This window comes from Poromitra crassiceps, assembly GCF_964638095.1.
Source record: "Poromitra crassiceps genome assembly, contig: HAP1_SCAFFOLD_264, whole genome shotgun sequence".
NCBI lineage: Eukaryota > Metazoa > Chordata > Actinopteri > Beryciformes > Melamphaidae > Poromitra > Poromitra crassiceps.
Window position 1 is genome coordinate 131148 of NW_028152133.1, and position 11353 is coordinate 142500.

At 42.1% G+C, this 11353-nt stretch overlaps 3 protein-coding genes across 3 annotated transcripts in view; all 3 read right to left on the minus strand.

The window, feature by feature from the left end:
• Positions 1–2322: 2322 nt before the first annotated feature.
• Positions 2323–11353, minus strand: part of LOC310770935 (H-2 class II histocompatibility antigen, E-S beta chain-like) — a 58485-nt gene continuing 49454 nt past the window's right edge. Inside the window, exon 8 of the transcript XR_014552364.1 lies at positions 2323–2625. The gene's annotated coding sequence lies outside the window, so the exon portion shown is untranslated. The remainder of the gene's footprint in view (positions 2626–11353) is intronic.
• LOC310770934 (H-2 class II histocompatibility antigen, E-S beta chain-like) lies at positions 2618–8357 on the minus strand. Its single transcript, XM_083663633.1, has 7 exons — positions 8280–8357; positions 7879–8148; positions 6782–6995; positions 5211–5278; positions 3864–3977; positions 3105–3131; positions 2618–3022 (listed from the first exon to the last, which is right to left on the minus strand). The coding sequence occupies exons 1-6, from the start codon at positions 8332–8334 to the stop codon at positions 3106–3108; spliced, it is 747 nt and encodes a 248-aa protein (XP_083519759.1). The 5' UTR covers positions 8335–8357; the 3' UTR covers positions 2618–3022; position 3105.
• The window catches only part of LOC310770938 (mamu class II histocompatibility antigen, DR alpha chain-like), a 3391-nt gene continuing 2176 nt past the window's right edge, over positions 10139–11353 (minus strand). Inside the window, exon 4 of the mRNA XM_083663637.1 lies at positions 10139–11353. This exon is cut by the window's right edge and continues 126 nt beyond it. The gene's annotated coding sequence lies outside the window, so the exon portion shown is untranslated.

Sequence of the window (11353 nt, forward strand, 5' to 3'; positions counted from 1 at the left end):
AACCACAGTAAGGGGAAGAAACATTGGGAAAATTGTGTAAAAATGCATGATAAAGTAGGCTTACAAGGAGCTTGAAAATACATTAAATATGCAAACATACATTCTGCATATATACACACTTACAAAGCTCCCTAATATACAGTAAGAAGGTCCTGGATTCAATTCTCGCCTGGGATGCTGTTGACACTGGGGTTTTCCCCCCCATGCCCTCAGTGCCTGGTGCTCAGGTGGGCTATCTCGTCGAAAGGGCCTTTCTGTGCGGAGTTTGCATCTTCTATATGCGCTACCCTGTGGTTTTCCTCCATATAACATCAATATGAACCCCCACTAAAAACATGCAGAGGATGGTCGTCTGACCACTTGGAAGAAGTTGTTCCCCAGGCGTTTCATTGCAGCTGCCCACCGCTCCTGGCCTGACCACGGAGGAGGACGAGCCAGGATGGGTCAAACGTGGAGGACAAATTTCACGGCGCCTTCAGATTGGAGGCTGCATGTGTGTTTGTGTATTGGCTGCCGTGCGCGTGTGTGCATACCTGGTGTGTCATCTCATTAGCTTGAACAAATCTATTTATGTGGTATTTATCATATTTTTATAGTAGCAGAGGCAGCTCTAAATTATAGTCCACATTTTTCCTTCCAAAATATGTGTCCTCTTGATATTGCATAGCATTATGAAGGTCCATACCTGATGTTCTAGTCATCTGATGGAAGTTGTTTTGATAATGCTCTATTGGCACGCAAGTCTTTTCTTTTTGTTTTTTGCCTAATTGTATATTTTCTCAAGTGTATTAGGGAGCTTTGTATAAACACATGTGTGCATGAAGAATGTGAGTCCATATTTAATGTAATTTCTCACTCCTTACATTACACACTTTACCATGGATTTAAAAAAAGATATATATATTTTTTATCCAACTGTGGCCTTTTTTCGGTCTATCTTTCTCTGTTATTGAGCAATCTCATATTTTCCCAACCATTTTGGACAAAGCAATAGCTTTCTTTGGCTCGAAACCGATAACAGTTACTTTTTTAGAGAACTGGTCTCAGCCAGCCACAAACACCACAGAAAGTAACAGATTCACTCTTCCACATTTTAGGGGTTTTCAAAGTCTGAGACTGTGGGCCTCCCCCCAGGTAAAAATTGGGGACAAAGCCTCCCCACCACAGTTTACTTGTTTATCATAGTTTTGCTAAATTCCTGGAAGCTGTGAGATCATCATTATGTTATTTGGTCCCAACAATGATTTGATCCATACAAATGATACAAGATAGCTTCAGACTATTAAAAAAAAAGTCTGTCTGATCTCCATATACCAAGCCTCCCCTGAAACTGTACGGAGCCCCACTGGGGAGGCCCGCCTCCCACTTTGAAAACCTCTTATATGATTCATCACATGACTTGTCAGGTGACCCCCTGAGAAGGGTATTTGTAGGTCAGTTCAGAAGCATCAGAATTCTTTATTCACCAAGATGTTTTCACGTACAAGGAAATTGTCTTGCTGTGATTGGTGCTCAAGTAACGTGATTAGAACAAGTATACAATATAAACAACTAAGAAGATATATATATATAAAGCATATAAAAGATTCACAGATTTTAACAGATAAAGTCAAGATATAAACAGTATTAACAGATATAAACAGTCATGACAAGGTGAGTTAAGGTGTCTCTCATTTAGTTGTTTGTTGTCTGAGGAAGGGCTTGTTGCCCGAAACGTTACCTTTGTGGTAACACTAACCTATATTACCAATAAATGGTGGGAGGAACTATAACTATAACTACAACTGTAACTGAACATAAATTAAAGTCTGCACACTCGAATGTGCAGACTTTAATTTGTGTTCAGTTACACTTCAGTTCTGCACCGTTTCTCAGTGATTGGATCTACGTGCTTTTTACTTTCATGCTGACTGGACTGGACATGGAAGTGAAAGTAAAGAGCCAGCACTTTCCAGAGATGCTGCTGCCTTCAGGTGCTGCACGTAAACTCTACAGCTGCTTAGTTAGTGTTGGTGAAAACACTCAGAAACCACCATGTTTCAGGATTCATCCTCATGAAGATCATTTAAAAAGTGTTTTCAAGGTTTTCATGTCAACAGAAGTTAATATAAACATGTGGAATATTACAGTAAGCTTAAGTGCTATGGGTTTATAATCGATGATATGGACAGAGCTTCATAATCAATTAAACTGATACTATAATAAATATATAACTAAATATGTAATGATGACATGGGAGACTTTGCTCATGGATCATGATGTTGACATGTTTCTGAAAACAAACAGAGTCTCAGCTAAAATAACAAAATTACAATGTTTTCCAAAGATTTATTGTAGGAAACAACATCTCACTCCAGTAGATATATAAGAATCTAACACTCTAAGGCACATAACATCTTGAAGCAGTTGACTATGTGATTTCACAGGTGAAGTTAAAGGACAGAACCCTTATTCATCTGAATCAGTTTGAGGAAGTTGGTCACTGGAAAAGAATGATGTCACACAGGAAAGCGAAGCCTCAAGTCACAAATACATTAGACTCGAATGACACTCAGATACACGTCATGTGACATACATGTGCTGCATGTCATGCTACATACATGTGCTGTATGTCTTGCTACATGTCTCAGTACATACAGTATATGCAGTCCCAAATCCTCACATGTACCGTCTGAATTATTTTCTGAATTTTTTCAACGCCTACTTTTTGAGGCTTATAATTAAGACCCTAAATTATATAGTTGGAAGGTTTGGGTGCATTTTGCTTGCCAGGGTCTTTAAGTTCCTCCACCAATTTGAAAATGTTGCTGAATTGTGATTAGGCAACTAAAACAAGTTGGTTATGGTTTAGGTTAGGTATGTGTCATACATCATGTATATCACAATCACATGATCACATACAGTATTATGTCTATCACCAAACATGTATGTGCTGTAGATCATGTGTCACAGCACATGTGCAGTGTAGCGCAGAAGGCTTGAAGCAGAAACTGCAGCTCCTCCTCTCCAACAGGTGGCAGCACTGAAAACAAAAGAAAGCAGGTTGAGTTCCCAGCTGACTTCAAGGAGTAAACAGGCAACAGGGACAAGTTTAGGATTCCTACCTCAGTTAGTGGGAACCAGAACCCGACCTGATTTAAGACAAGAGAAGAAGAGATGGTTGTTATTTCGTCATTATTACGTTATTGTTCTGTAAAGTCTGAAGTGGTCTCAAGTGGTCTGAAGTGTCTGATAGGGGTGCTCCAAAAAATCGATTCTGAAAGGATCGCGATTCTTAATGCCACGATTCCTGGATCGATTCCAAACTCCCAAGAATCGATTCTTAAAATTGTAAAAAAGAAAAAAAAAAAAAAAAAAAAAAATTACAGCGCACCTGAACGCAACATGCAAGATACCGGCTGAATAAGTGTCCAAATGTTCATGTCATTTGTGTACTGTACTGCCACGGTGCCACCACCTCTTGCACTTAAGAACTCTGGTTAATGTATTCCCCTCAAAAGTCTACAGATCCCCCCCAGCCTATAAATCCATCTTATCTGAAGAACATAAGGGGGGAATTCCCCCCTAGTTTGCAAAATGAATTTAGGCCCTGACTGTAATACAGAAGTTGAATTTGAAGTTCAGCATTAATACATTTGTCATTTTTTTGTCTTATATTTACCTTTGTGTGTTATTGCAATATAAAACTACATAATTGAGAATCGTTGGAATCGAGAATCGATTCTGGAATCGGATCGTGACCCCAGGAATCGGAATCGGAATCGGATCGGATCGTGGCTTAGCCGGATCGGAGCACCCCTAGTGTCTGAAGTGTCTAAAGTGGTCTGAAGTGTCTGAAGTGGTCTAGACTCTAGTGGACTGACCTTGGGCCTTCCTCCTGTAGAAGATGAATCCAGCCAGAGGTAAGATGAGACCCAGAGCCAGTCCTGAGGCTCCGATGGCCATCTTGTTTCTCTCAGACTCAGGCATGGAGGGATCTGTGGAGAGAGGTGGATTTCAGACAGTCCAGTGTAACTCAATCTGACTGGCTTGTCCAAGGAGGTGTGTTTTAGCTGGTGACTGTGTGGACACGGCTCAGTAACATGATTCTGTTTTATTACTGTGATGACTTCACACCTCAGCCCACACCGGGAATACTGTTACTATTAAAACCACATATTCTGAAATTCAATGTCCAAAGCTACTAATGATGAATGGACATAATAACTATACTGATCACTAATATCTGATCACTAATATCTGATCACTAATATCTGATTACTAATATGACAGATTAGGATGGAGAATATGATGATTAATGATGTGTTTACCTAGTGACACAGTAATGTGTCCATTGGGAACCAGAAGGGTGATATGCCACAATCTGACCTGCATGCACTACATTAGTCTCTGGTTAAAGTGTCACAGTTTACAAATACAGAGGCATTCTATCTTTATAGTGAGGTTAACTTTGATGTCCTTAGACCCCCTAGTGGTGACAGGTGGTAGACCTGGTGTGGCTGGCGTTAATGAGGGAAACATCACTGGGGTCAAAATGGTTGTCTACTGTGACACCACATCAGTGAGTTTACAGTATGAAGAACCAAGATGACAAGACACAACCTGGAGGAACACCTGTGGGTCTTATTGGCCCAAAAACAACAGCAGTCCCTACACACACAAGAGCCGTCTGTGACAGACAGACAGACAGACAGACAGGCAGGCAGGCAGGCAGACAGACAGACAGGCAGACAGACAGACAGACAGACAGGCAGACAGACAGACAGACAGACAGACAGGCAGGCAGGCAGACAGACAGACAGACAGGCAGACAGACAGACAGACAGGCAGGCAGGCAGACAGACAGACAGACAGGCAGGCAGGCAGACAGACAGGCAGGCAGGCAGACAGGCAGATAGACAGACAGACAGGCAGGCAGACAGGCAGACAGGCAGGCAGGCAGGCAGACAGACAGACAGACAGACAGACAGACAGACAGACAGACAGACAGGCAGACAGACAGACAGACAGACAGGCAGGCAGGCAGACAGACAGACAGACAGGCAGGCAGACAGACAGACAGACAGACAGACAGACAGACAGGCAGACAGACAGACAGACAGACAGACAGGCAGACAGGCAGACAGACAGGCAGGCAGACAGGCAGGCAGGCAGACAGACAGACAGACAGACAGACAGACAGACAGACAGACAGACAGACAGGTAGTTACCCCAGTCCTTCATCACAGGCTCGAACAGGCTGGGGTGCTCCACTATGCAGGAGATCTTCTCTCCAGACCTGTTCAACACGCACGCATGCCACACACACACACACACACACACACACACACACACACACACACACACACACACACACACACACACACACACACACACACACACACACACACACTCAGTCAATGAGCAGATTCTCCTCCTCTCCTCTGCACCAGGTGCATCCTGTGTGTAATTCGACAGATTTCTGTCATTCAAATTTCTTTGATTACTATTATTAATGCCATGTGTCAGTTATGTTTTTATCGCTGGTCAACATTAATCTATCACAGTCTCTGACCTCCCCAACTGCGCAAATATTGGGCAATCATTTTTATTCCACCATGGTTGTTCAACCTATGGTCTGCGGCCCCTGCAGAGTAAAACCTGATTCGGATTGGAGTTGATATATCACAGGGGTGTAGCCTTCCCAGATGGACCGCGGTGGGTCAGGTTGTGGTCCCCAGGCCACAGTTTGACCCTCCCCAGGGAGATCCAGCCACGGAGGGTCCTAACCTGGGTCTTCCAGGCCAGCAGCAGTGCACCAAAGTCAGGTAGACAGACATCATCCAAGCATGGGTGCTCTCAGGAGCAAAAAGGAGGGGGGGAAGGTGTTTGAAACCCAGTTTCTGAAAACATAAATCTCCTGAATGGAGCAGCAGCATCCCAGTGGTCCTGTACGATGCATGGGGACATTTTTTTGAGCGATTGGTCCCAGTTTAAGTTACAAATCCGCCCATACCAGGGAGGCTGTTGGAGGCTGTAGAAGACCTACAGTAAGACCTACATTAAGACCTACAGTAAGACCTACAGTAAGACCTACATTAAGACCTACATTAAGACCTACAGTAAGACCTACATTAAGACCTACATTAAGACCTACATTAAGACCTACAGGAAGACCTACATTAAGACCTACAGGAAGACCTACAGGAAGACCTACATTAAGACCTACAGTAAGACCTACAGGAAGATATTCATTGGTATCAATCTTGTCGTGCTAGTACCAGTGCCATGCCAGAGCACACGCATTCACATACTGATTCACTCACTCACTGAAATCGTGTTTATAGATACAGTGTTTATACAGTTATCCCCCGACCCCCCAAAATATTCTCGCGACCCCCTGGGGGGCCCCGACTCCCAGGTTGAGACCCACTGCCTGTTGTTGCATTGCATGTTTTTGTTTTAGAAATGTTAAAGATAAGTTAAGATATAGATACAACGTTTGCAAACTGGAAGAACTCCACCTGTGGTTTTTAGCGATAGCAGCATCCACCAGAACGACCACAGAAACGATAGAAAGTCTAAATGAATCTTCGTAAGAACTAACAAATTAAACATCACACATTATTCAAATAAATTGCACATTCCTTGCTAGAAAAACACATTTTAATGCAAAAACTCTCCTAGAACATTGCATTTTCAACTGGTAATCAAAGGAATGTCCTGAATCACCTGGGTGTGACTGTGTACTACAGGTGGATCTGGACTCACCTGGGTGTGTACTCTGTGGATCTGGACTCACCTGGGTGTGTACTCCAGGTAGGAGTGGAACTGGTAGTACCAATCGCCGTCGTTCATCTCTTCAGTGGAAGAGACATCAGAGGTGACTTCCTTGTCGTCTCTCAGCCAAGTCACATCGATTTGTTTTGGGTAGAAGTCGTAGGCGCTGCACATCAGCATGGCCGTGTGTCTCCCACCATCAGGCGTCACTGACCTCAGCCTGACAGAGGGTTTCACTGCAGGACACAGTGTTAGTGTTATCATCATCATCTTCATCATCATCATCACTATCATCATCATCATCATCATCATAATTATTATTGTTGTTATTGTTATTATTATTATTAGTAGTAGTATTAATGATGTTGTTGTTGTTGTTGTTGTTGTTGTTGTTGTTGTTGTTGTTGTTGTTGTTGTTGTTGTTGTTGTTGTTGTTGTTGTTGTTGGTAGTAATAGTTGTAACTGCAGTAGTATTACACAGAAACAGTGCTAACAGTAATAATAATACTCCTAGTTGCAGCACCAGTGTTTTGCCCCCAGATGGCGTCACTGAGCTCAGTCTGGTTCAGACTTCATCGACTGAAAACTTTATCTGAACCAGATTCAGAATCACTTTTATTGCCACAATATTATGCAAGAGTACATAGGAATTTGTATTTAATGACAAATTTGATTTTAAAGACATTTGATATAAGCATTTAATTTTCCTGTAATCACATTTACATTTTTCTTTAAAGTGAATATTTCCATAGATGCATACAGAGAGACTGTCAAAAATACTTAATTGTGGTGAATTGTAGACACAATTTTACATTTAATAATCAATAGATCAACTATAAACCAATACAGATGTTTAATGGAAGGTTGACAGCAGATACACACATATAACTATTTCATACAGACTGCATCTAAATGTGAAACAAAACTTCAGTTAAACTCAAATTGAAACAGTAAAAACACTCAAATCTGACAGAAAGGCTTGTAAGGGTGGAAATGTTTTCTTCAAATTAAATAATGTTCATTAACAAAGATGTAGAATGAAACTGTCGTGGATGAGGTGTTTATTATATTATGACTGAGGTTAATTTGATGTGTTTATTGTAGAGAACAGCAGCTCACCTGTCTTAGAGAGAACAACGGTGTAGTCACCCTCAGCGTTGTGTTTGCACATGTACTTCTCCTGCATCCTGCTCCTGATCTCTGCAGGGTCTTTGTTCCAGGTCTCTGCGTTCTTCAGCCCCAACTCAGTGTAGCCAACATATTTCCCCACACTGCTGCTGAACCTGGTGAGCTCTACCTTGTTGTAATATTGAGAGTAAATGTACTCTATGTCCTTCAGCTCAGTGGAGTTGAACACACAACGCACCACATCATAATTCTCAAATCCATCTAGAGATTAAAGACACAATCAATGTATTGAGTTTCACAGATATATACATACAAATAATATATACATTCAAACTGAGTATTATCTATGAGCTAGTGATTGATCAGTTCAGGTATTGATGTATTGATCCTACCTGCTCCATACAGACTGATGAATACGAGGGAGAAGAACAGAACAGATGAAGCCATGTTCCTCTGCTGAGTTCACTCTGACACACTCAAACTGAATCCTGCTATAAAAACCAATGTAGGAGCCCCACACTGGTCACATGACCAGCATCACCTGTTGCCAGGCAGACAGTCCAGCCTAAAGGCTGCTGGTGGCAGAGCCAAAGAGCATCATGGAGAACTACATCCACACTGTACTTATCATACATACAATTACCTATTTACCATTAATCTACATTATGTATTATAGGAACAGACAGACAGACAGACAGACAGACAGACAGACAGACAGACAGACAGACAGACAGACAGACAGACAGACAGACAGACAGACAGACAGACAGACAGACATTCTCTCTCTCTGTTCCTGTTTTGCTGCTGTCATATTAATCAGGGCACTGTGATCTTTGTGTCTGCTGATGCATCAGTTCACTTTATTAAAGCTGTTTCAGGGTAAATAAAAAAAGGAACAATACACATAATGTGTGTGGGACTGTGGGCTGTACAATAAATCAGTGCTTGTTGCCCTCTTGTCTTCTAGTTTAATTTGTCAAACTAATGGACATTAATATTTATATTTATCGTGGTGGATGAGTTGAGTCCCCTCCTCCTCACCGTACTGTAGGCAGGTGGCGGTAACACGAGGCTAGTGAAGATTGCAGCTAAAAACAGTGTGTGAATGATATCTTTTAAAGTCAATTTGGCATCTCAGGGCTTATGGAGACTTGGATTACGCCAGGTGAGCAGTATGGAATCATTTTACGTTTTTTTTTTTTACGTTTTTGCTATGCTAGCTGTCATCTAGGCAGCAGCTAACGGGGATCCTTTTAAGAAACAATAAACAACAGTCAGCAGACAGCAGACAGCTCTACTGATGCGGCCAGTCTCCATTTCTCCAAACTGGGATGGGCTGCTATGCCGTTTTAAGTGCGATCGGGCTGAAACCTTCAGGGTGTGTAAAGGGCACCTGACAGCTGGATTTTTTAATTAGGATAATTAGCTATTAATTAGCTATTAGCTTGATGGGATGTCATCAGTGATGTCATCAGTGATGATGTCAAAAGCAACAAAGGCGCACACACACACACACAAGGAGGCATTGTGACAAGACTGATCAGTGATGTCACGCACACAAGGAGGCATTGTGACAAGACTGTTCAGTGATGTCATAGGGGGGCACACACACACACACACACACACACTGATGATGTCATCACTGATATCATAATTGGACACACACACACACACACACACACACACAAGGGAGGCATTGTGACATCACTGATGCAATAACATTTAGTGAGCAACACACACCCGCGCGTGCAATAGGCCAGCTGAGGCCGAGCTACAGGCGAGGTCGTGCAGCGCTCTATAAAACTACATGACCTAAAGGCATCCATTATTTTGTACCTATTCTGACTGCCTGAAAGCAGGCTGTGGGTCTAAGTTCTGCCATTGGCTCCTACTATTGACAGACAGACAGACAGACAAACGGGGGTGAAAAACATGACCACCTGGGTCCGCCTAATGAACTTTTCCTAGTGTGCTAACAGAGCCTCATTCACTCTGACTGCTTGTGTAACAATAATAATAATAATAATAATAATGAGAGGAAGAGGAGGGTCTGTGAGCTCTTCAATTTCACAACACAACAGCACAGTGTTGACTTCACGCTGACTGCTGCAAAATGTAGTAAACACAAGGAACAATGTTATCTTACACACAGGTCCACCAATCACATTACAGCTTTGACTGCATCATCAGTTTCCAGGTAGGCACAGTGGAGAAATGTTGAGAAATGAAGTGATGATGCAAGAAGAGTTTACAAAGGTTTATTACACTCACATAATGTGTGACTCTTGAATCTATGACTATATAGAGTCAGTCAATAAGAATTTCCAAATATTATTATATTATTTAACAAAAGTAGTCTATAGTCTAACGTTAGGCTATACATAGTTTTCAAGAACCAATGTGAAAAAAAGAAGAAGAAAAATAAGTCTTGATTCAATTCAGTCTGGTGCTGGATCACTCCATAACGAGAGGTTTCAATAGAATATTGACCTGCACTCAGGAAAACTGTTGATTTATTTTATTTGACATGATCTCCATGGTGCAGCCAGATGTTTCTGCCACTGCCTTCTTCAATAGGTCATATGGTGTCACTAACAAACAGTTGGTCTCAGGGCCTCTTCCAGGCCCCTCCCCTGTCAGTCACACACCTGAAGCATACATGCCTATAGGGGATATAGACAACTTAATAGTTAAAGTAATACTTTTTTAGCTTGACACTTTGACAAGGGCTCAATGAAGAAAATGATTTGTGTGTGTGTGTGTCTGGCTGCACCATGGACATCATGTCAGATAAAAGAAATCAACAGTTTTCCTGAGTGCGGGTCAGTTTATATTTTATTGAAACATCTCGTTACTTGTAGGAACATACAGATAAAACGTTTAATTGATTTGTGTGATTGATTCCTCCAGGTGAATCAATTCAGTACAGAGCAGAGAGAAGCAGTTTAAACCATAGGACAGAAAGCAGTCTGTTAAAGGAGAATTTCGTTTTTTTTAACCTGGAGTCAGTACACAGCCCAGCCGGCAGGAAAGTCTCGCGGGACTTGACGAGAGTCGGCTGGGCTGTGTACTGACTTGACGAGAGTTGGGGAAACTCACCAGAATGAGGAAATGAGATCCCTGTAAAGAGTAGTGGAAATAGCCCGGGGGTGAATAGCAGTCTGATGTTTCTTTAGGGATCATATAATGACGATATGGGTAGAACACGGGAAGAAAACTGTCTATTTACATGGAGGAACAGCACGCTGCCATGTGGCCCCGACGGAGCGCATTCAAGGACTGGCTTGGAGTACTATTTCGATCACAACAACGCCTACGATGCACCAAATCGCTGCGGAGAACACTGGGTGAGTCGTCAGATAATAATTAATGTGAGGAGAGGGCTCCAGGTTAAAAAAAAACGAAATTCTCCTTTAACACCTGCAGCTCTTTCAGCCGCCTCACATCATCAATAACTGATCAATAA

Bases quoted from the DNA above. Each gene is read 5' to 3' on its own strand.
- LOC310770934 (XM_083663633.1), bottom strand. From the start codon at position 8,334: ATGGCTTCATCTGTTCTGTTCTTCTCCCTCGTATTCATCAGTCTGTAT. The intron at 8,149-8,279 runs GTAGGATCAATA...TTTAATCTCTAG, and splicing joins CATCAGTCTGTATGGAGCAG to ATGGATTTGAGAATTATGAT. The intron at 3,132-3,863 runs GTCAGTCCACTA...GTCTTAAATCAG, and splicing joins CTACAGGAGGAAGGCCCAAG to GTCGGGTTCTGGTTCCCACT.